This window comes from Charadrius vociferus, unplaced genomic scaffold (genome assembly GCF_000708025.1).
Source record: "Charadrius vociferus isolate BGI_N301 unplaced genomic scaffold, ASM70802v2 scaffold282, whole genome shotgun sequence".
NCBI classification, from domain to species: domain Eukaryota; kingdom Metazoa; phylum Chordata; class Aves; order Charadriiformes; family Charadriidae; genus Charadrius; species Charadrius vociferus.
In genome coordinates, this window is record NW_009647731.1 from 2,109,223 (window position 1) to 2,129,004 (window position 19,782).

The 19,782-nt window shown below is 45.1% G+C and overlaps 1 protein-coding gene across 1 annotated transcript in view; it reads left to right on the plus strand.

The window, feature by feature from the left end:
- Positions 1–17,966, plus strand: part of NEURL1 (neuralized E3 ubiquitin protein ligase 1) — a 65,949-nt gene extending 47,983 nt beyond the window's left edge. Inside the window, exons 4-6 of the mRNA XM_009881621.1 lie at positions 1,012–1,692; positions 15,993–16,139; positions 17,467–17,966. Coding sequence (XP_009879923.1) covers positions 1,012–1,692; positions 15,993–16,139; positions 17,467–17,708 — 1,070 coding nt within the window. The 3' untranslated portion in view covers positions 17,709–17,966. The remainder of the gene's footprint in view (positions 1–1,011; positions 1,693–15,992; positions 16,140–17,466) is intronic.
- The last annotated feature ends 1,816 nt before the right edge of the window (positions 17,967–19,782 follow it).

Genomic DNA, 19,782 nt, shown 5'->3' on the forward strand with positions numbered 1-19,782 from the left:
CACATGCTCAGTTGTCTCTTGATGCTGTGGGCTTCTCAGAGTTCAGAAAGTCAGGCATAAGTACAAATCTTTGCATTATCTCAGCTTACTTTTATAATCTGTTTAAATAATGAGGTTTTTCCCTCAGTATATTGCTCTTTAAAATTTCTATGGCAACAGCATAGCTAAGGATATGTGAAATAAAAGCAATTTAGGCATTGAAGGCAGGTGATTATGTTCCTTAGAAAAAGAATAAAATAAATTGATGATTAGCTCTTGAAACAGCAGGTGGGACTAACAAAGAAGATAAGGTGCAATTCTATTCTGTTTCCACTGGTGGATTTGAATGTGTATGCATCACCTTTCTTTATTATATATACATGGTTTTGATCTTTAATTATTTGTCTTGGAGATAATAAATGATTGTATGTTATTTATAGAAAACTGCATATTCCCAAGTTCTGCACTGTGAAATCCATATCTGTACTGGTTTGCAGTGAGCACCAGAACACTAATGATTAATTATATACAGGAGTATTAATTAAATTCCACATGATCATAAATAAATCAGAACTGAACATAACAATTTTTTTTTTAATTTAAATAATTGTGTAGTTAGAAATTTATTTCCTAGATCTTTGAGAATTACCGTAGACAATAAAGAGGGCATGAAAACTTGGAGCCTGTATAGATATTGATTGGTATGTTCAGGGTATATTTCAGATACTTACCCTCTTCTTCCCCTCTCCAAGGAGAGCCTCCCCTGGCCAATTCTTTCCATCGATTTTGAGTCTGCCTGGTCTGAAACTGAAAATGTTGGTGCTGGTGGGGAAGGTACAAGAACAGCAATCGATTGCAAATACATTTTATGATATTCTGCTTCCATATTTTAAAGGGGAAAATTTATTAATGGCAGCAGGTCTCCGTTTTTCCCTTTTAAACGTATCAATCAAACTGGTAGTGATTTGCAAACTCCTGGACATTTCCATTTTCTGTGACGTGACCCCTTTTGTGTTCTCTCTCTCCCCTCAGACAGTGAAATCATTCCTCCCGATTGCCTGCGGCCCCGCTCCTTCACCGCCATCCGCCGGCCCTCGCTGCGGCGGGAGACGGAGGACACGCGCCTCTCGGTCAGCCTCTGCGACCTCAACCTGCAGGAAGAGACCTTCCACGTGACGGCCACCACTTGCCCCATCCCACAGAACTCCCTCAACTCCCAGCACTCCCACCTCCTCCCCTCCCAGCTGGAAAGTGACCTCCGCTTCCACCACCTCCGGGGACCCCACGTCAAAATCCTCGATGACCAAACTGTGGCCCGTCTGGAGCACGCCCGGGAGGAGAGGACTTTGGTTTTCACCAGCAGACCCCTTCGGATCAACGAAACCATTTTTGTCAAAATCAACAAGTCCAACGCTGTGCGCACAGGGACGTTGTCCTATGGGGTGACGTCCTGCGACCCCAGCACCTTGCGCCCCAGCGACCTCCCCTATAACCCTGAGTCCTTGGTCGACCGAAAGGAGTTCTGGGCCATCTGCCGAGTCGTGGTGCCCCTCCAGAGCGGAGACATCTTGGGTTTTATGGTGAATTCAGATGGTGAGCTGCACTTGAGTCACAACGGTGCCGGCACTGGTATGCAGGTCTGCGTGGACTGTTCCCAGCCCCTCTGGATGTTCTTCGTTTTACACGGCGCAGTGACGCAAATTCGATTGTTGGGTATGTCAGACCCCCTTTTTCCAAACCTCACACGCCAGACAGCAAGGGGGAGATACATCGCAGGGGAAGGGTGGAGGGAATGAATGACTCCCTCCTTGCTCTAGGATCAGGTGCAAATTTTGTTTTTATAAAAGGAGAAAAATAATAGCCCACAAAGTCACGTATGTAGCACATGGATATGAATTACAAGACTTACTTCTTTGCACTTCTCTAGCATCTCAAAGCTCTTTTCAGATAATGAATTAAGCCTTAGAGACCTCCATTAAAGTACAGATGAGTCACCACTGACCTAGAAGCAAGGAGGGGGGGAGGAGAGGTGCTTTGGGCTGAGCTAATGTAGGGCACAGCCAGCAGGAAAAATGATTCCCTTTTCTGTGTGTTAGTTATCTGGCATGACCGTGTGCCAAAAAGAGCGGTCCCCTTGCTTTCCCCAGGCTCGTATGTGAGAGGCAGGCTTGCAAGCAGTGAGGAGGCCCTGTTCCTCACGATCCTGGTGGTGCCCAGAGCATGGCACTGACCAGCTCAACAGGAGAAGGGTTTCCTTGTCCTCCAGCCCTGTTTAAGGTAGTGTAGCTCATACAGGCTGATGGACCTCTGAAGAGCTGGCCTCTTTCTCTTGATGTTTTTGTTTTGTTTTTAAGCTCTGTTAACTGAAGTACTTCATTTAAATGCTGAAAGTCATATTTTGAAGGTGCGGAGGGAAAAGCCTTGAAATAGCATTTGCTCAGGATCAAATTTACTTTTTTGTTTGTGTGTATATTGGACACAAGTGTAGGTTTTGTTTGGCTGTGAATTTGGACCGTGTCATTGTTCTGCCGGTGTTAGTGTCAGAAAGTAAATGATGGATTCTGAGAACGTGATGTAATTCCTGGTATTCCTCTAACTGGAGATGGCTTAAAAATGCTCCTTTCTTGTTTATACTGCTATATTCATATAACTTCAAATATACTTATATTCCTTTTTGCTTCAAATCCTCACTATTAAAATGTCCCTCTTATCCAACGGGAAAAAAACCTAAATCCAAAAGCCAACCAACACCTCTTTTTTTAGGATTTATAGACAGTATTTGAAGATAAATTGTGGTGAACATACATATCTGTCTGCAGGGTCCAGTTCACCTTAATCACAGTATGAAGTGCCCTATATAATTTGCTTAAAGTTGACCATAGGTCTATGCTGTGAGTGGTTTTTGGCTGTTAAAGGCTCACAGATGACAAATGTAATACTGCAATTTATTTCCAGGAGCCCAAGACTCAATCCCTGATAATTCAGCTTGATTACATTTGTTGTGGGTACTGTACATAATCCATGGCTAGCTCTGCTCTCCACCAACATGTCATTGTGATAATGGTAGGTGAAGTCAAACAGATCCCAGTAAAGTAGGAGATTAAATGGTCCTGTATACATTAGGAGGAAAACATCCTCAGGTCATTGAGCTGCTGGTGAAACTAAGTCATCAACCAGTGCTTCCTTTCATATGAGGTCACTGATTCTGGCAGTTTTGCACAGAGCGAATAGCCTGCTTGCAATGTGTCCTGAAACAGGGCAGCGAGGATGTGTCTCACCAGAGGGACAGAATCATGTCCTCATACAGAATTCAACAGAGCGTGGAACGCAGGCCTCCTGCATCCTGCGCAAACCTCCTGCTGCGCACACCCTGTATGTGTCCTCCCTACCTGCTCACAAGTTCAGCCGAAACCAGTACACTCCCAGTGCGTGTTGTAGATAAATCTGTGTTTAGATACATGAAGTGTAGTCTGCTGAGTTGGAAAACTCCTCACTACCTGCATTTGTGACCACATAACAGACTTTTCTAGCCTTGGTCAGTGGAGGAGAAGCTGAAAACATGCTATTGTTCTTAAATGAGATGTAGGTGAAAAAAACCAGACTTGCTGCCCTTGCCTCTCTCAAGGAAAGGGTAGGGCCCTGCTGAGTGTACAGCTTCATCCACGTCAGCTCGGGCAGTTAAAAGCTATGAAATTGGAGCTGGCCTATAATCTTTAACAGGTATTAAAATACAAATAGAGCTTTTCAGACCTATGTTTCCAGTATAACAATGCAGGGAGCAATACAGTCCCAGTATCAGTACAGCGCAGCTGACCAGAGAAGAGCACTGATGCTGTCCCAACACTGCACATCTCTGCAACTGCAGTAATTATGTGGATCAGCAATATGCCGACAGAAGGCAAAGAAAATAATGAACTCCCATCTCTAGCTTTTGCAATGTTATTACGGAGGTGATATTTGCACTGCAGTGGAACAGATTATGGTGCTTGCCATAATATCTGTCATTATAATATTAGAAAATGTAAGAAGAATATAAAGTGTTCATTTTTCTAATGACAAGCTCCGTCTTCAGAATGCAAACAAGAGCAATTTTGTGTGATCTATCTTTTGTAGTTTGAGTTTTATATCACAGGAGAAGACATGTTTATAGTAATCTTTTTCTAGTTTTAATGGAAAAAGTGAAGTTCCATATCCTTGAAAGAAATGAGGCACAAATACTGCAAGAGGCATAATTGTACCAAACCTATCTTAAATAGCAGATGTCATTCTATTTCTGGGGGCATACCATTATTAGATTAATCAAAGCAATGTTACGCAACGTTAAAAGAACATCAGCACTACAGCTGACTATAAAATGAAATTAAAGTTTCTAGGTTTGCTTCTTCTCCAGCTTTTCTGTTTCGTTTGGAGGATGGAGAAGGTGGAGAGCAGCAATGCCACTCTTGCACCGAGAGGAGGTTTATTTTTGACTCAGATAGCAAGATAGCTCAGGGTATTGATCACTGGATACTGTATTTCGTGCCTTGAGATTAGTTATTTGGTCCTGACCCAGAGCAGGACCAAGCTTAGGTCTTCCCTGGCTTGTGGCTTTACCATAGAACCTGACATTTGCTGACTGCAGTTATTCCACAGTGTTGGAGATACAACATTTATTTTCTAATCTAAATATCAGCAGAGACCACCACTACCCAGGTTGATGGTCTTACAAAGCTCTGTAAAAGAGGAAGGGAGTGTGGGGTTGGTTTGATGGTAAAGAATTCTGACTTCTGTTTCCATCTTGTCAATCTGACGTCATATACTGGCAATATATTTGCTGTAGGAGACATAAAATAGCAGAAAATAAAGATGAGGTTAGAAACACTATTTTTCTTTATGTCACCCCAGCAAAAGGAAAATAAATGAAACCAAAGCACCTATAGCCTGTAGAGGCCACAGTCGCCTATAGAGGCCACAGTCATCTGTAGTGGGAGGTAGAAGGATGTCAATTTGTTGCAAAGAAAAGGTTAAAAGGCAGCTTGACCACATGGAGGGAAGATAAATGAAAGAGGAGGGCACTTTAATGTAGCAGATAATAGCATAAAAAATATCAAGCTGCTGGAAAATGAAGGGACACAAATTTAAATTAAACATAACTGAGGGTAATTAACTACAGGAACCAGCTATTGAGGGAGGCAATAGATCTTTTTGTCAGGATTGGAAGCCTTTCTAAATATTTTATATGTAAAGTGCTGGTCTGAATTCAGAAATTCTGTGGGTTATGCACATAGGGCAACCAAACACAAACCCAGATCATTAGGCGTGTAGAAATGAAACAGTCTTTGCATATCCTTTAGGAATTCCATTAGTTCAGGCTCGGGTTGGTTTTTTTCAGGCATCATTCCTGTATAGTTGACAAAACCAGCCTATTAAATTTGATTTACTGCTTTCAGCTTTTGCTGGTAAGCATTTCGGCTCACACACAGTTTTATTGACAGCTCTGAAAGGTTGAAATTGGTCTGGTTTTGGTCTGGTTTTGGTGGTGTAATTCATTTATGAATTTGAATTGATCGACCCCATAAGGTTTTAAAATGTATGACTCATGTCTGGAGGAACTATCACAGCAATAAATTTATATATTTAGTATTTGGGGATCCAAATGGTTGGGGGATATTCTTTCATTTTCTTTTGTCTCGGAGTGAATCACCAGCAAGTAAAACATCTTCCTTCATCTCCTTTATTTTGTTTTTTTGGTGTGGTTTCCCTTGTGAATTTCATCCCTTCCAGTAATATTGAAGTTTTCTTTTGAGCAATGAAATAACATGTTCCATCAACAGTCATACTAATGAAGCTGAGTTGCCAACTTATCTGCGTCCTTTCTATCCATGCACTCGAATTACTCCAGCCCCACCAGAACAGCTGCACAATATTGCAGCTCTCTGGATGTCTCCTGATGCTGGCCAAGAGCCAGCGTAGGCCTGAAAAAAACAACCCAAGAGCCAGCGTTTGGTGTGGGTAAGTCTGCATTCACATCCATGATGGATAAATGCAGAGTGTGTGTGGGCTGAGCTCTCCTGTCTCCTTTACCATGAACGCTGAGTTGGGGCTCCTACTTAGCTGCCCATTGCAAGATATTTAGAAATCAGTTCTTGCTGAGGGTTCCATCCTTCATCGAGACTCTCTTGAAATTGGTCAAAAGGCTCAAAACTGGGGAGGTGAGGAAGGAACAGCTGGCTAGTTGCTCCCTGACTGTCCCAGGACTCCAGCATCCCATGGCAGAGCACCTGTCTCTTCCAAAAAAGTTCTCCACTCTGGATGCAGTTATATACTTACTTTGCACGTACAATTAACTGCAGCAAGCGTGCAAAATATTAAATGATCATGGGTGTGTACAGTTGTTATACACACTGCCCATGGTGCAGACAGCAGGTACAGTTTGTAGAAAAGTCTCTCCCAAAGGCAGGGAGATTCTGGGATTTTGGTTCTCCAGCTGTAAATTTATAAGCTTCTCCTATTTGAGAGAAGCTGGTTAGTTTGCAGTAGTAAATCACACACCCTCATCTCTGATCTCAGATGTGGCCAGTAGGTTACCCATTTGGGAACTTGATCCTTCTCCGCCTTGGTTCATTCCAGTGATACGGAAATTGCTGAGTTGAATAGAGCACAAGAGAAACCTGATAAATGCATAACATTGTTGCACAGAAATGCTTATAATGGATTGCTTCCTTTAACAGGCGTTCAATTAGAAGTGCTCCAGAGTTTTATTGTCCATGGTTTTTTTTATTTATTTTGGAAACATTTCCTACTTGTATGGAAAATGGACTCATTGAGTTGATTGGGATCTAACAGGCCTGTGTTGCGTGGCACTTAGCTGCCTGGAGTTCCTATGCACTGCAGGGTACGTGGTATTTTACAGCATTAGAAACTAGGGGGGAAAGGAAGAGAGTTAATATTCAGTGCCCCATGGAAAGAAAGCTACTTGTATTAATTGATGCCTCTTCATAAACCATCCTATCATGCGTGGTTTTATCTTTCATTGCAAGTGAAGTACACATTACGGATGTTAAGTTAGAAGAGCTGCACAAGAGCATTACAGTGTCCGTAACTTCTGGGCTTGATTCTAGCACTGCACAGAGCTCTCCATTTGCACCCTGTTTTATATTCATTGTTTTGAAGGAGAATTAGCACAAAGGGAAGCTGTTGTGTTAGAGAGAACAGGTTGCTTAACAACTTGTGCCTTGGAAAACTGCACAGTCACTGAGAATTGGATGCAGTCAAATGCTTGTCCTTTCTGGTCAGCGTCAGCAGTGTCAGAGTTAATATCTGCTTGTGGCACCTTTGTACCATCCAGCTAAAGATCTCATCACACGTGACACATAATTAATGCACACTTGCCACGGGTAAGTCAGTGAGCATTAGCCTGTGTTCTGAGGTATCAGCCAACATCTGGGTAAAGGCTGGGTAAAGCAAGCAGACCTTCTCTAAGCAAAAGCCACAGGACTTGCAAATGTCTTGTCCTCTGCACACTCTCCTCTACAAGAGCAGAAATGATTATCATCACTAGGATAATAAACTATCCCTGGCTGCAGTGAGATGTTCATAGTAAGTGATGTATAGATCTCCCTCATCTCCTAACTCCTTTGCCTGCCTACAGTGAATACACAGGATATGGGATCATATACCAGCCTCTTTGAATTGCAACTTATCTGTCAGGACAGATAAAATCTGCCTGTTCTTTGAACTAACACTGGCGTGAGTTAGTTATTCTGGCTACTGTGAGAGTGACATAGCAGACTAAACTCTTTCTTTTCCTTCTTTGTCGATGCCTTTTCATTTAGCAGAGTGTCCCACAGAAATTCAGAGCAGTGCTGGCCAAGAAAAGTGGAAGTATTTGTTTCCTGTATGAATCTGCCACCCTATTTATACATGTCCCTCCTGGAGAAGCACAGAGCTTGGAGGTGCCAGGTTAGGCAGCAGTTTTCCTTTTTCTCCCAGAACCACTTTTGCTGTGGTTTCCCAAATACTCTGAGACAAATGGCCTTTTTGAGATGGAGCTGGAAAAGGTGTTGTTATGAACAGAAGCATTTTTCATCAGGGTAATTAATATCTGTGATCTTTTAGAGGGCTTTTTGGTTTGTTTTTCTTAAACAAGACAAAGCTCCAACTCTCATTTTTTCATGCCATTCCCCTACTCAATCCAGGCTTCTTTTTTTACCTCTTACTGATCTAAGCATCTCTCTGGGTGCTTTGTTGGTCTGGTATTTCTCAGGTTGAGAGATGGAGCCCCATTAGAGGCTCTTTCACTTCAGTTCATTAGGTGGTGTCCATGCCCTCAGGATTTTGCAGGATGAAGTGCTGAGTAGCCACTGAACCTCACCTATTGGGTCAGGAAAGATACCTTCTAAATTTGCTGTTGTGCTCTTTGCTTTAGGACAACACATTGGGCTTGGGCTGTGAGAGCTGCTGGATCAAAAACTTCAGTGGTGTCTGGAGCTTTCATATTTCTCCTGCTTAATTGGAGTGTCCATATGACTGCAGGATGGTAATAGATATGCTGGTGCCCTGCTGCCCTTCGGGACACAGCAGAAATGCTCAAGTGTAGCCATAAAGTACCCTCCTTTTCTGATCTACGTGAAAATCTGAATCTAACTTTTACTTCCCTGAACAGTGGTTGTCTGACACCCATCTGCAAACACAGGCCCTATGGTTTTGCATGCAAAATATGCCACGCTGCTTTTTGACCTATTTCTGGACATTTCTGTAGCATAATGCAAAATCCCTTATGTTTTCATGGGCTTGTAAAGAACAAAATGTAATATTGTTTTGTTCGGAACAGTTTTAAAATCCCCCAGGAAATACTTGAATGCAAAAACCCCCCACGGATCATCAACCGATGTCGGTCACCTGAGAGGCAGAGATGAGTTGCAGCATAGAGGCTGGGCTCTGAGAACATGGTTGGCCAAAAAACATCGAGCCCAAGGGGAAGGAAGCTCTGGTTTCTGGTCAATGCAGTATTGTTCCCATCACCGTGGGAACATAACAAATGGCTGTGTAAATACATGTATTTTATAGCATTCAGAAATAATGGATATGCTTACATCCTTCCCTACCACTATTGTTGATCTTTAACTACCGTGTACCCAGGCAGCAACAGGTGCTTTGTTCCTTTGTTGTAGCATGATGGATTCAAAAGTCCCTGTTGGGCAAGACCTGAGTGTCCCCGGGGGACAGAATAGCTCTCCTGCAGCCTTGGCTGGAGGCAAGAAAATCTGATCATGTGCAGAAACGTATATGGCTGCTCTTTGGAGCAGAGAACATGCTGTGGGTAGGGCTGCCATTTTAGTATTGAGACTGTCTTGCTGAAACTGTGTTTGGTTTTTTCAGCTCTCTTCACAGCTGATGGAACATTTGCATTAGTGAAAACCAGTTAGTGAAATAAAACGTGGAAGGATTTAGCTTTTGCAAAGCTTGTCTTGATAAAACACACCTTTTAGTGGATGTGCCACTGATGGAATAGCAAGGTTTCTAGCATCAGTGTGAAGGGAGAGGTGTTGGTCAGACATCTGCCTGGGGAACATCCAAAGAAAGAAACTTCATCTTTCTTCCTGGGAGAAGACAGAGGAAAGTACCCAGGAGATTTCAGTACTCTGTGTCTTGCCACTGGATTGCAAGGTCAACAGAATACACATTTTGTGTACTGTTCCAGGTTTCCCACTGCATCTTCAGTATGGGCTTTTGCTCTTGCAATATGTGAAATAGCTGTGCAATTCCACCAGTTTGCTTTCTCTAGTAGTTAAAAGTATCTTTCTACCTTTATCTGGAATGGGAGGATGAGTAGAGGAAAAAATAAAATGGGAAAGTTCTACACAAGCTACATCCATGAGCAGAAAAAAGAAAAAAAAAAAAGAAAAAAAAAGATGTATGTAGGAGATTTTCCAGTAAAATAATAGTAAGGACCAAAACTGAGGTCCCAGTCTTACCAGTCTTGCACATGGTCATTTATCAAGGGTGTTCACATACGAGTGGTCACTATGAAGTCAAATACCTCTATCAGGTAGGATTAAGCAAAGATATGACTCTTTACAGTGCTACGTTGCTCTAGTATTCAGTCTCAGTTAACATCATGGCTCACTCACACTGCAGGAGTCCACGTGTTATGGGATGGACCTCCATAAGCAGATGTTCACAATGAGCTCAGTACCCACAATTGTGTCCGATTTTTGAAAGAACCTTGATCCTATGTAGATAACAAAATCAATGGCCCTGATACACTGAGTGTGTTAAATGTGAGAATGGATACTGAGCAGTTTTTGAGATAGGGGAATTATTTTAGCTGGCAGGCTTAAAAATCTGGCTCCTAACAAAGGGAAATCAGGTTAAGAGTTTTTAAAGACATCGAAATGGCTATGGATGACAGGTGCCCAGTGCTCACTGGAGTAAAATGTATGAGAATTGCACAGCTCTCCTAAGCACCATTAAGTATGCCAGTTGAAGTCTGCAGTCAGATTTCAGCAGCTGTTCTAAACTTTTCCACTGTGTGCTGGAAGCTCTAGGACCTGCGGATGGGTGGAAGAACATTGAAAATATGTGATTACTATTGGTAATAACCTAATCTTTATTAGCGGTTGTATTTCTGCAGCAAATGTGTTACAAAAAGAGAAGAGGCTGTCAATGCGCTCCACGTGATACCCAGTGTATGGGCAAGTCAGTATGTTGCAGAAGACTTTATTTTCCTTACAAACTATGGCAGGAGGCTCCCATATTTTTTCTTTTAGATACAATGTTTAGTTAAGGTCCTGGCATAGCCTTTAAGATGGGTATGGGTAAGGAAGGCCCATTAAAAAGGTGAAGATGGTCAAACTATGTGAGCTGTGAGTTGGACAGTAGTGGTCATTTACTGAGAGCATCCTGTAAGCCAGAAAAAATAAAATTTAAGTTGGATGGGTTCAAAGGTGGAAAAAATTATAGTTCTGGAGCGTAGACTGAGTGGTTATGCATTATTTCTGTAATGCTTGTGAAATAGTCATCGAGAGCCTAGACAGGTAATGCAAATAGCAGGAGGTGAGTGAAACATCTGAGATGGTGTTTGGTATTGCCAGACAGCATTCTGGGGGCAGAAGTCATGATATGCATTCCTGTTTGCAGCCAGCAAACACTGGGTATTGCTCATTTGTTTCTTTTCTACCTTAAAAGCAAAGTCTCCAAACTATGCAATACCCCATTTCCGCTTCAAAGCAGCACACATTTTCAGCCTCTGGAGCCTGGTTTCTGCAAGATTTCCACAGGCACAGTCCCGGTGCTCTGATGGAAACATTGTGCTTGCAGGCCTTCTGGGTTAAGATCTGAAAAAGTGCAATGGGACTATATAATGTTGAATTTAATTATGAGGGGGGAAGGGATAAGAGAAGGAGACAGAGATTTAGTAAAATGAGTTGTCTTGCTTTTGTCTCCTTGTGAACATGAATACTTCTCCTCACACTGGGACAGTATGAGGAATACCCTGGTCAAATCTCAAGAAGTTAATGGGTACTTTTCACTGGCTGATGGATGTTGTTCATAATCTGATGCAGTTCAGCCCTGTTGTCATTATTTGAGTCCCAGGAATGGCCCTGCCCCTCTATCACCTCTCTCAAGAATAGATACCAGATTAAGAAATGTGTTACGAACACCTTAAACTGGCAGTTTCCCAACCTGCAGTGTTCCAAAGTCGACAGTAATAAGGAAGCAACATACTTTTTGGCATTACTCTACTTTTCTGTCTATCTCAGCTGTAGTTTGAATCTGGGAGTATTAAGATACTGCTTGCTAGCAATGGGTTGGGAATAGCTGCGGCACAGACTCATGGCAGCTACTGCCTGCTCTAGGCCACAGCGGTGCTCTGGGGATTTAATTGCATCGTAACAAGTGCCCCTAAGCATGCACAGAAGGAGAATAGAGGCAGCACATTGCTCTTCCCACCTGGTTTTGTTGTTGTGGTTGTTTTCCAATTCTCTCTCTGGGGCCTATACAGTAATACACAGTTCAACATAATCACTTTGTTATGAGAAAGAAATGTAGAAATAATATTTTTATAAATTAATTGAGGGGGAGAGTTAATTGAAAATTTTCAGTATTTTTAGGGAGTATTGACTTTATATCTGGCCTTCTTACCAACGTAAATCCTACAGTGGCACAGTTCTCCCCCGACAGCTGGCATTAAGAGCAGCAAAAAGATGTCTGCTTAAAAGTTGGGAAAGCCTCAGGAGATATCCCCTGAGAGTGGATTGCATTGTTCTGGGAAACCACCCTTTTCACCACAGTAGACACAGAGAGCTAAAAGCATCTCTGAGGACCACAGATGCTGTATTTTGGTCACAGTTAGGATGTTCTATAAAAGGGCAATTATGGATCCAGATAACTACTCTCATAAAAATCATAAATGCTGGGTGGGATCCCAAGAGACTACCTACTTCCCCTTCCTGTTCTTAAAGAGTTCTAATGATAACGATGCCATAGTCTCTCTAGGAAGTCTGACTGCTTTACAGTGCTTCACTATCTACATAATGTCTAACCTGAATGTCTTAGGAGTCTGAACCCATAATTTCTTGTCTTACCCAGAACTTTCACGAAGAACAGATTGTTTCTTCTCTCCTTTTAATAGCCTGTGAAAAACGTTACCCTCTTAAAATCGTACAACATTTTAGGTCGGAAGGGACCCCCGGGGAATTAACTTATCCAACCTCTCGCTCAAAGCATGGCGAACTTCCAAGTTAGCACAAGACCACGTCTAGTTGAGTTTTGAGTATTTCCAGGGACAGATACCACAGTGCCGCCAGGCTCCTGCTCCAGTCCTTAACCAGCCTCGTATGACCCTGGATTGGCACAACCTTTTCATAACAGGACAGCATTGTTGATTTATGATCATCTGGTGACCTCCAGCAATCCCCAGGCCTTTTTCTGTAGGACAGCTGTATTTCTAATTGAATGGGCTAATTCCCTGTCCTGTATTTGGGTAGCCGATTATCTCTGCTTAAGTGCTGCATTTTGCATTTGATCGTATTGAATAGCATCCCGTTTATTTCTGATCCTATTTCCAGTTTGGCAAGACCATTCTGAATTGCAAACCTTTAGCATACTAGCAGCCTTTCCTGGCATGATGTTGTCTGTACATTCCATGGTAATGCTCTCTTCTACTGAAAATATAATACTCTCTTTCCGTTTGTGGGTGGACATATAGGTTCATTTATTTGCACCTCTCCCACAGTGATGACAGAAGTGCAGAGAAAGACTCAATCTGCATTGGATTTTTGCTAATAATTGGACTTTGCAAAGATAAAAGAGCAAATGGAATTGATTCAAAATCCATTTAAAGGTGATTCCAGTGTGCTCAGCATGTTTGAGATCAAGCAGTAGACAAGCTAGCAGCAGAGACAATTTATCTGGGATGTTTAGAGAGAGGAAGAATGTTTCTAAATCAATATTTAAATTAATTTATTTAGAATGATTTTATTTTTTTTTAAATCATGGTTTGAAAGCGAGCTCTTGGTGGGAGCTCTGTGCGCACAATGATCGTGTTTGGCCTTGAGCACATGTATCTGGTTTTAGTTAAGCCAAGCTGGCCACACTCATTCCACCCTGCACATGATCTCATTCCACGCTCCTTGTCATGGTATCTGCACACCATCCAGCAATATATTAACAGCATGAGTAACGTGTCTTATGTTGATTATTCTGTCACCAAGGGACGTGTGTCTTGTCTGGTAGGAAACTCAGATTGTTTTAAACAAAGCTCTATATTGATGCTGGAGAAAAGTCAAGAGCTGCGCCTTGTGTTAGGAGAAAGAAGTGGGAAAGTGTGTACCGGCCCTTGGGTCTTGGGTAAGGCTCAGACCAGCTACAACCAGAGAAGATTGCGGTTCCTGCACTGATGAGCTCTCCTTGCACTGTGGACAGGCTGTTTGCACTGCTGCCAGCATGCTTCATCAGTTCATACTCTATGACACTTGGGGCACCTCCAAATTGTCCTGTTAGTCCGGGAAGAAAAATGCTCTTAATAGTCTTCATTTTGCATTTAATGAAATGACCAAGTTGGTGTTAGAAATGCAATATGTGCTGTGTGTCAGTTGAATGGAAGACATGTATCCAGGTCGTAGGGAGGAGAGGGAAGGCTTGAAAAACTTGTTCAGCTGCTCAGTGTTCATATTTGTTCTCTGTGCAGTGAACGAGCTGAAATCTGTGACCCTGCTGGGCCTATTTACAGTGTGTGTTACCCACAAGGCAAGTTTTCTGCTACGGTCATCTGTCAGATTGGAGGGGAAGGGCCATTGCTAGTGGCTGTCATTGGAGGCTGCATCATTCTTTTTGCATATTTACTGAGCTAAATTCCAGCCTCAGCTCCCGTCTGTGTGATAAAGGAGGTGCCTCTCTACAGCATCTCAAGCGTGAGAGCCCCCCAGCCCCTTACGGAGGCTAATTCAACTTCAGATTGTGCCTGGGAGCAAAGTGCTCCTCATTTGAAGAGGGGTAAAACTGAGGGACTGAAGGCTGAAGCTAATTGCTGCTTCTCCCGTACGCAGTCCTTAAAACAGATTTCAACCCAAATGTGACCCCCCTCAGTCTCTGTGCTACACTTAAACTGCTCAGTCTTGTTCTGCTAAAAAGGGCAGGAGAATCTGGCACTGGCTGCTTTTGCTTTTTTTTGCACAATCCCCAGCTGGCACTTGGAGGCCCTGCTTCCCAGGTTCGGTCCTCCTTGGCTCTGTAGCCTCCCTGCAAACAGGAACTGAAGGACCTTTCTGGCACACAGGGTTTTCCTGGCCTCCTACCGCTGCTTTTTCTCTGGAGAGTAGCCTCCGACTCATTGAGGACACTGTGGATCCAAATCCTCTGTGTCTCTCGGCTCCTTATATGGTAACATGAAGAAGTCTTAGCATTTTAGTTCTGATTTGGAGTTACCCTGGTTCTCTTCTCAGCTGAGGAACTAGAAACTTTAACTTTAAAACCATAGGAGAACTAGTTCTTACCACCAAGACACCACACGTTGGTTCATGCACATGTATGCTGCTGTCTCACTGAACACCAGGCTGCATCGTTAACAATGACATTCCCCTACAAAACCTTTGTAGCAGCTGGAGTTTTAAGCATTCCCGTTTTTTTCCCTTCTGGAAGGGGCTTTAAGGTACTTGTTATAACAGCAGAAGAAAGAGGCTGAGACAGAGGGAGGGTGCCAAAGAGGCAGTGGGGCAGAGCTGGCTTTTCTGACAGACCACACTGACACCGAGGTGATGGTTGGGCAGTGAGAGCAGGAGGTAGTGGAGCTGGGGGCACCTAGAAGGGTCTTGAAAGGGGTCTGTACTCTTGAGTCATCACATTCAGACATGTAGGTCGTGAAGAAAACATTCCTAAACGGGGGGAGAGGTGTCCTTGTTCATCCCAGAGCCAAATGCATTGTGGTGACTTATCCCCGCCTCTGACAGAGGCCACCCTAGTAAAGAGGCAGAGCAGTGGGCAATGCTAAATTTTCCTGATTGCCAAACCCCTATGCTTGTCTCTAGGAAGTCCTTGAGTGACTTTGCATTAATTTGTCAGAGCCTGGGATTATGCAGTTTTGCGCTGGGTTAGTGTAGAGTGCTCTGACAAGGTGATACGTTCTTGTGCTGGAGTCCAGCCTACCCCACTGCAGGCTGTGTCCTCTCCTGGCTACAAGCCCATTGCTGGATATAGTGCTGAGGGTGCATATAAGCATGAAATCATAAGGAAAGTAACTGCACTTAATGACTTGAGACACATTTAAGGGCAGAAACCAAGGGTTATGATGACTAAAGGAGCTCCAGCAAATTTCAGGGGCTGTGGGAGCTCAGTGTCTCTTCAGGGCCAGCTGCTAGCATTTAAAAAGGCGTGTGAGGGTTTTTTTTCCCTTTATGTCTTCCCTAGATTTCATACTGATGAGACACAAATCGTGACAAGTGCTGAGAGCTCCACTCCCTGCCACATATCCCCAGTGTCTCATCAGCCCCAATTTTTAAAAGTAACTGTGGGTTTCTTTTCTCATGTCGCAGGTTCCACCATATTAGCCGAACGGCTGGGGCTGTCCACACCAAGCTCGCCCACGTCGACACCCAATTCCCCCACCGTCCTCTGCAGCGGTGTCTCTGACCCCATATTGTCTACATGCGGCTCTGGCCCCCTCTGCAGCTCTATCAGTGGTAAGTGTGGTGGGATCCCCCCTCTCCCTTTCCCTTGCCTCCCACTGCCTGCTCCTAGGCCGCGTCCCTTCATGGGCTTGTCTCCCAGAAGGACTCTAAAACCACAATGATCAACAGAGTCTCCTGTCAGCTCCCTCGGGGAGGAAGGGAGAGCCTCTGCAAAGGCTATTTTCAGTCTGTTTTACGTGGAAGCCGCTTAGATGCCTAGACAGCAATATTTCTCCAACCCTTTTCATCACGAAAAGTCCCAAGGGACGCAGCAGAGTTTCTGTTATGTGCGCGGCCCTGTGACGCGCAGCTCCTGCTGGAGCGCTGTGTGGCAGTGACATGTTGCACACTAGCTTAGACTGGAGCTACAGGTATGCCTACAGCCCCCCTTTTCCTCTCCACACACCTTCAGTACCCTCTTCAAAAAAAGGCAGTATTGATATTTCTAATACGCCATTGAATTCCAGTCAGCTTTAGATAAATGTACATGTAGTAGAAAAGGATAGGCTGTATTGCAGCATTTTTAAAACCCCAGGCACCTGCATGATCCCAAGGCACTGATGATGGGTTGTATAACTTTTACCAAATCCTTGTCATTGTTGTCCAAACCAAGAGTGGTTTTTGCTGAAGGTACCTACCAGTCTCAACTAATAAGTGGTGACAGCAAACATTCAGATTTTTAATGGGTTTTGGGGGACAAAAATAGAAATTTTCTCATTATCTTGCTCCCTCATCTAGCTTCACTGGTGAGGCCTCATTTTGCGCGACTGCAGCCCCCTCATAGATCCTGAAGCAATGACCCGCTATGAGCTAGATGCTGTCCATGTGGGTACCACCCCACCCCTGTCCCGAAGGATCCACACAGCGGAATTTATATCCAGGCACTGTGGTCCCACATCCCTGGATTGGTCCTAGAGATGAAGCGCTGCTTGTCTTGGGAGCTGCTGCCACCATGTGCCACCGGCCTCTCCCTTTTCAAAGCAGATGGATTGATTTCTCCCCCCCCTGCTTTTTCCTCCTTTGTTAATGTTTAGACAGTGGTTTGAAAATGTGAAACTGCTCTTTGTCCCTGCTGCGTGGGAACAGCTGTCTCTTGGTTTGCTTTACGTGGGCAGCAGATCCCAGCAGATGCTGCCTTTCTGCTGCCCTGAGCCTTGGCATGTGAACCAGGGCTCAGCGAGTGGGACAGTAGGTCACAGGAAGGAATGTCTGATCCTGGAGCATCCATTTCTGCTAGGGCATGGTTCCTCCCTCTGTAGCAGGCTTCAGGGCAGAAATTACCCTGGGATGTCAAGAAGCCTTTTAAGCAGCATGAGTGACCCTGTTCTTTGTGTTTCAGGCACAGCTCCCAACTCTCCCATCAGCTTGCCTGAGTCACCCATCTCCCCGTCCGTCTCAGGGCCCTGGGGAGATGAATGCACCATCTGCTACGAGAACATGGTAGACACGGTCATTTACTCCTGTGGACACATGTGTCTCTGCTATTCATGTGGGCTGAAGCTCAAGAAGATGGCCAATGCTTGCTGCCCCATTTGCCGACGGGCCATCAAAGATATCATCAAAACATACCGCAGCACTTAGAGCAGCACCAGATGCTGTGGTGGGGACTGGGCAGGTGGGGAGGAGGCTGTGAAACAACACAGGTCTTGGGCTCTATTCATCATCCAGGAGATTCAAAAACCATCACCCACCACCACCCTGATCCCCTCTTCAATGGACAGCGGATGAGACAAGCTTAGACGCTGCTCTTCTATCCTCCAAGCAAGCCCTGGGGCTGAACTCCAGTGTGTCAGGGAAGTTGTGAGGGACTACTCTCCCTTGTGGATTTTAAACTTTATCTCAAAAAAACCCAGCTGGTGCAATCATCCCTTTTCTACATCATGCACAGCGGAGCGGAGCCTCCAATGTTTAGCAGGGGCAGTAAAAGGTTCAGTGCTACACATGTCCTTCAAGAGACACCCCACATGCAGAGGACAGCTGAGCAGAAGAGGAGAAAAAAGCAACATGTTTCCATGTACAACTGGCCTGACTGTCGGAAGCCCCTTAGACAGGACGGAGCAAGGCAAGCTTTGACCCAGCAAGTGAGGTGCAGTGAGCGCATTCGCAGCGGAAAGGCTGGGGACAGTGCAGAAAAGGACACAAGACTTGTGAAGCAAAAACCCACCCCATGTCTGCAAGCAGAAGAGCAGCCCCATGGCAGCCCCTTGAGGACTGTCCCCCAGTGGAGGCATTCATGGCGGATTTGGCAGCCAACACTGGCACTGGCCTTGCTCCCTCCCAGCAGCGTCCAGCCACCTCCTGTCCCATCCTGTTGCATGATGAGCGGCTCTTCAACCCCACCACCACCCATTTGCTGTGGCTTGTGCTGAATAGTCTCCACGCAGCACGAGGGATTCATTGCCATCTCTGCCCCCATGGGCCTGCGGGAGAGGGATATGTGTCTCCTTCGCCTTTCTTCCCCCTACCATCCAGACAGCACTTGTGAGGGAGAAAATAAAAGAAAGAAAGAAACAAAAACCCCAGCCCCACTGGGGAAGAATGTATAAGCCCACATGTCTGCGGGTTTCATTTACTGGTAACTTTATCACTGTGCTTTAAGACAAAACCAGCCAGGTGGTACTCAGCCCTTCACAGCCAGCCCGCTGGCAGGACATGGCTGTCCTTACCTGTTACGAAGAGAGGAAAGGAAAAAAATAGCTTGAGGGGTTTGGTTTGCTTCGGTTTATTGAAATAAATCCCCTTCCCTCCTGTCCCAGTTGGGAACCCCGCTGTCCCCATGGGTGGCACCTGCAATGGCAGCCCCCATGGTTGCTGTAACAACCGCCACTTTGCCATGGCCACCAGCCTGACCCTTGGGCCCAGACAGGGTGACTCCACAATGGCTGGAGCTGCCAGTCTCCCCTCCGGCCCCATCTTGCTGCCTTACAGGGCCATGTGGGAGGAAGAGAGAGTGTCTGGGCTCTGTGGCATGATCAGGACTGGGGTGCAGCAGCAGTAGCATTCACAATGTTGCCCATCAGGCTAGGTCAGGGAAGTCCATGGAGTTTGCACCCCTCCTGCCGAGCCTTTTCCTGCGCCCCAGCATACGGCCACTGATAGGACATGGGGGAACAGCACGGCATAGGGATAAAAGCATTTAATAGACACAGCCGCTTGCTGCAGGGTGACATCGTGTCCCCCAGGCAGCAGGTGGGTGAAGGAGCACTCACAGAGGATGCTCCCAAAAGCGCCTGGAAAACATGTCCTCACCCTGTTCTCTCGAGGAAATAAAAAGAGGCTACTCGCTGGAGAATGCATTGTAGAGCCTTTCTCTAAAGGCACCGCCATCACTGCAGTACCACGGGGGTCTGCAGCCACCCCCAGCCCGCCACGGCAGGCGGTAACTAACTTGAACGCTGATATTCTGGTTACAGGGATTTACGTTATTTCTTTGCATACCTCTCGCGTACACCCCTAACCCAGCCCTGCCGTGCCCTCCATGCCGGCTGTCAAAAGCCCCGGAGGGCCATAGCTCTGAAGGGTGCCCTGCCCACTGAGGGGTGGGAGGAGGCCAGGCTGGCACAGGCCGGGGGGGGGCACAGCAGCCCTGCCAGAAGCACGGCCGGTCAGCAGGCACACAGCCAGCCTCCCGCTTGCCTGAGGACAGAGCTGCGAC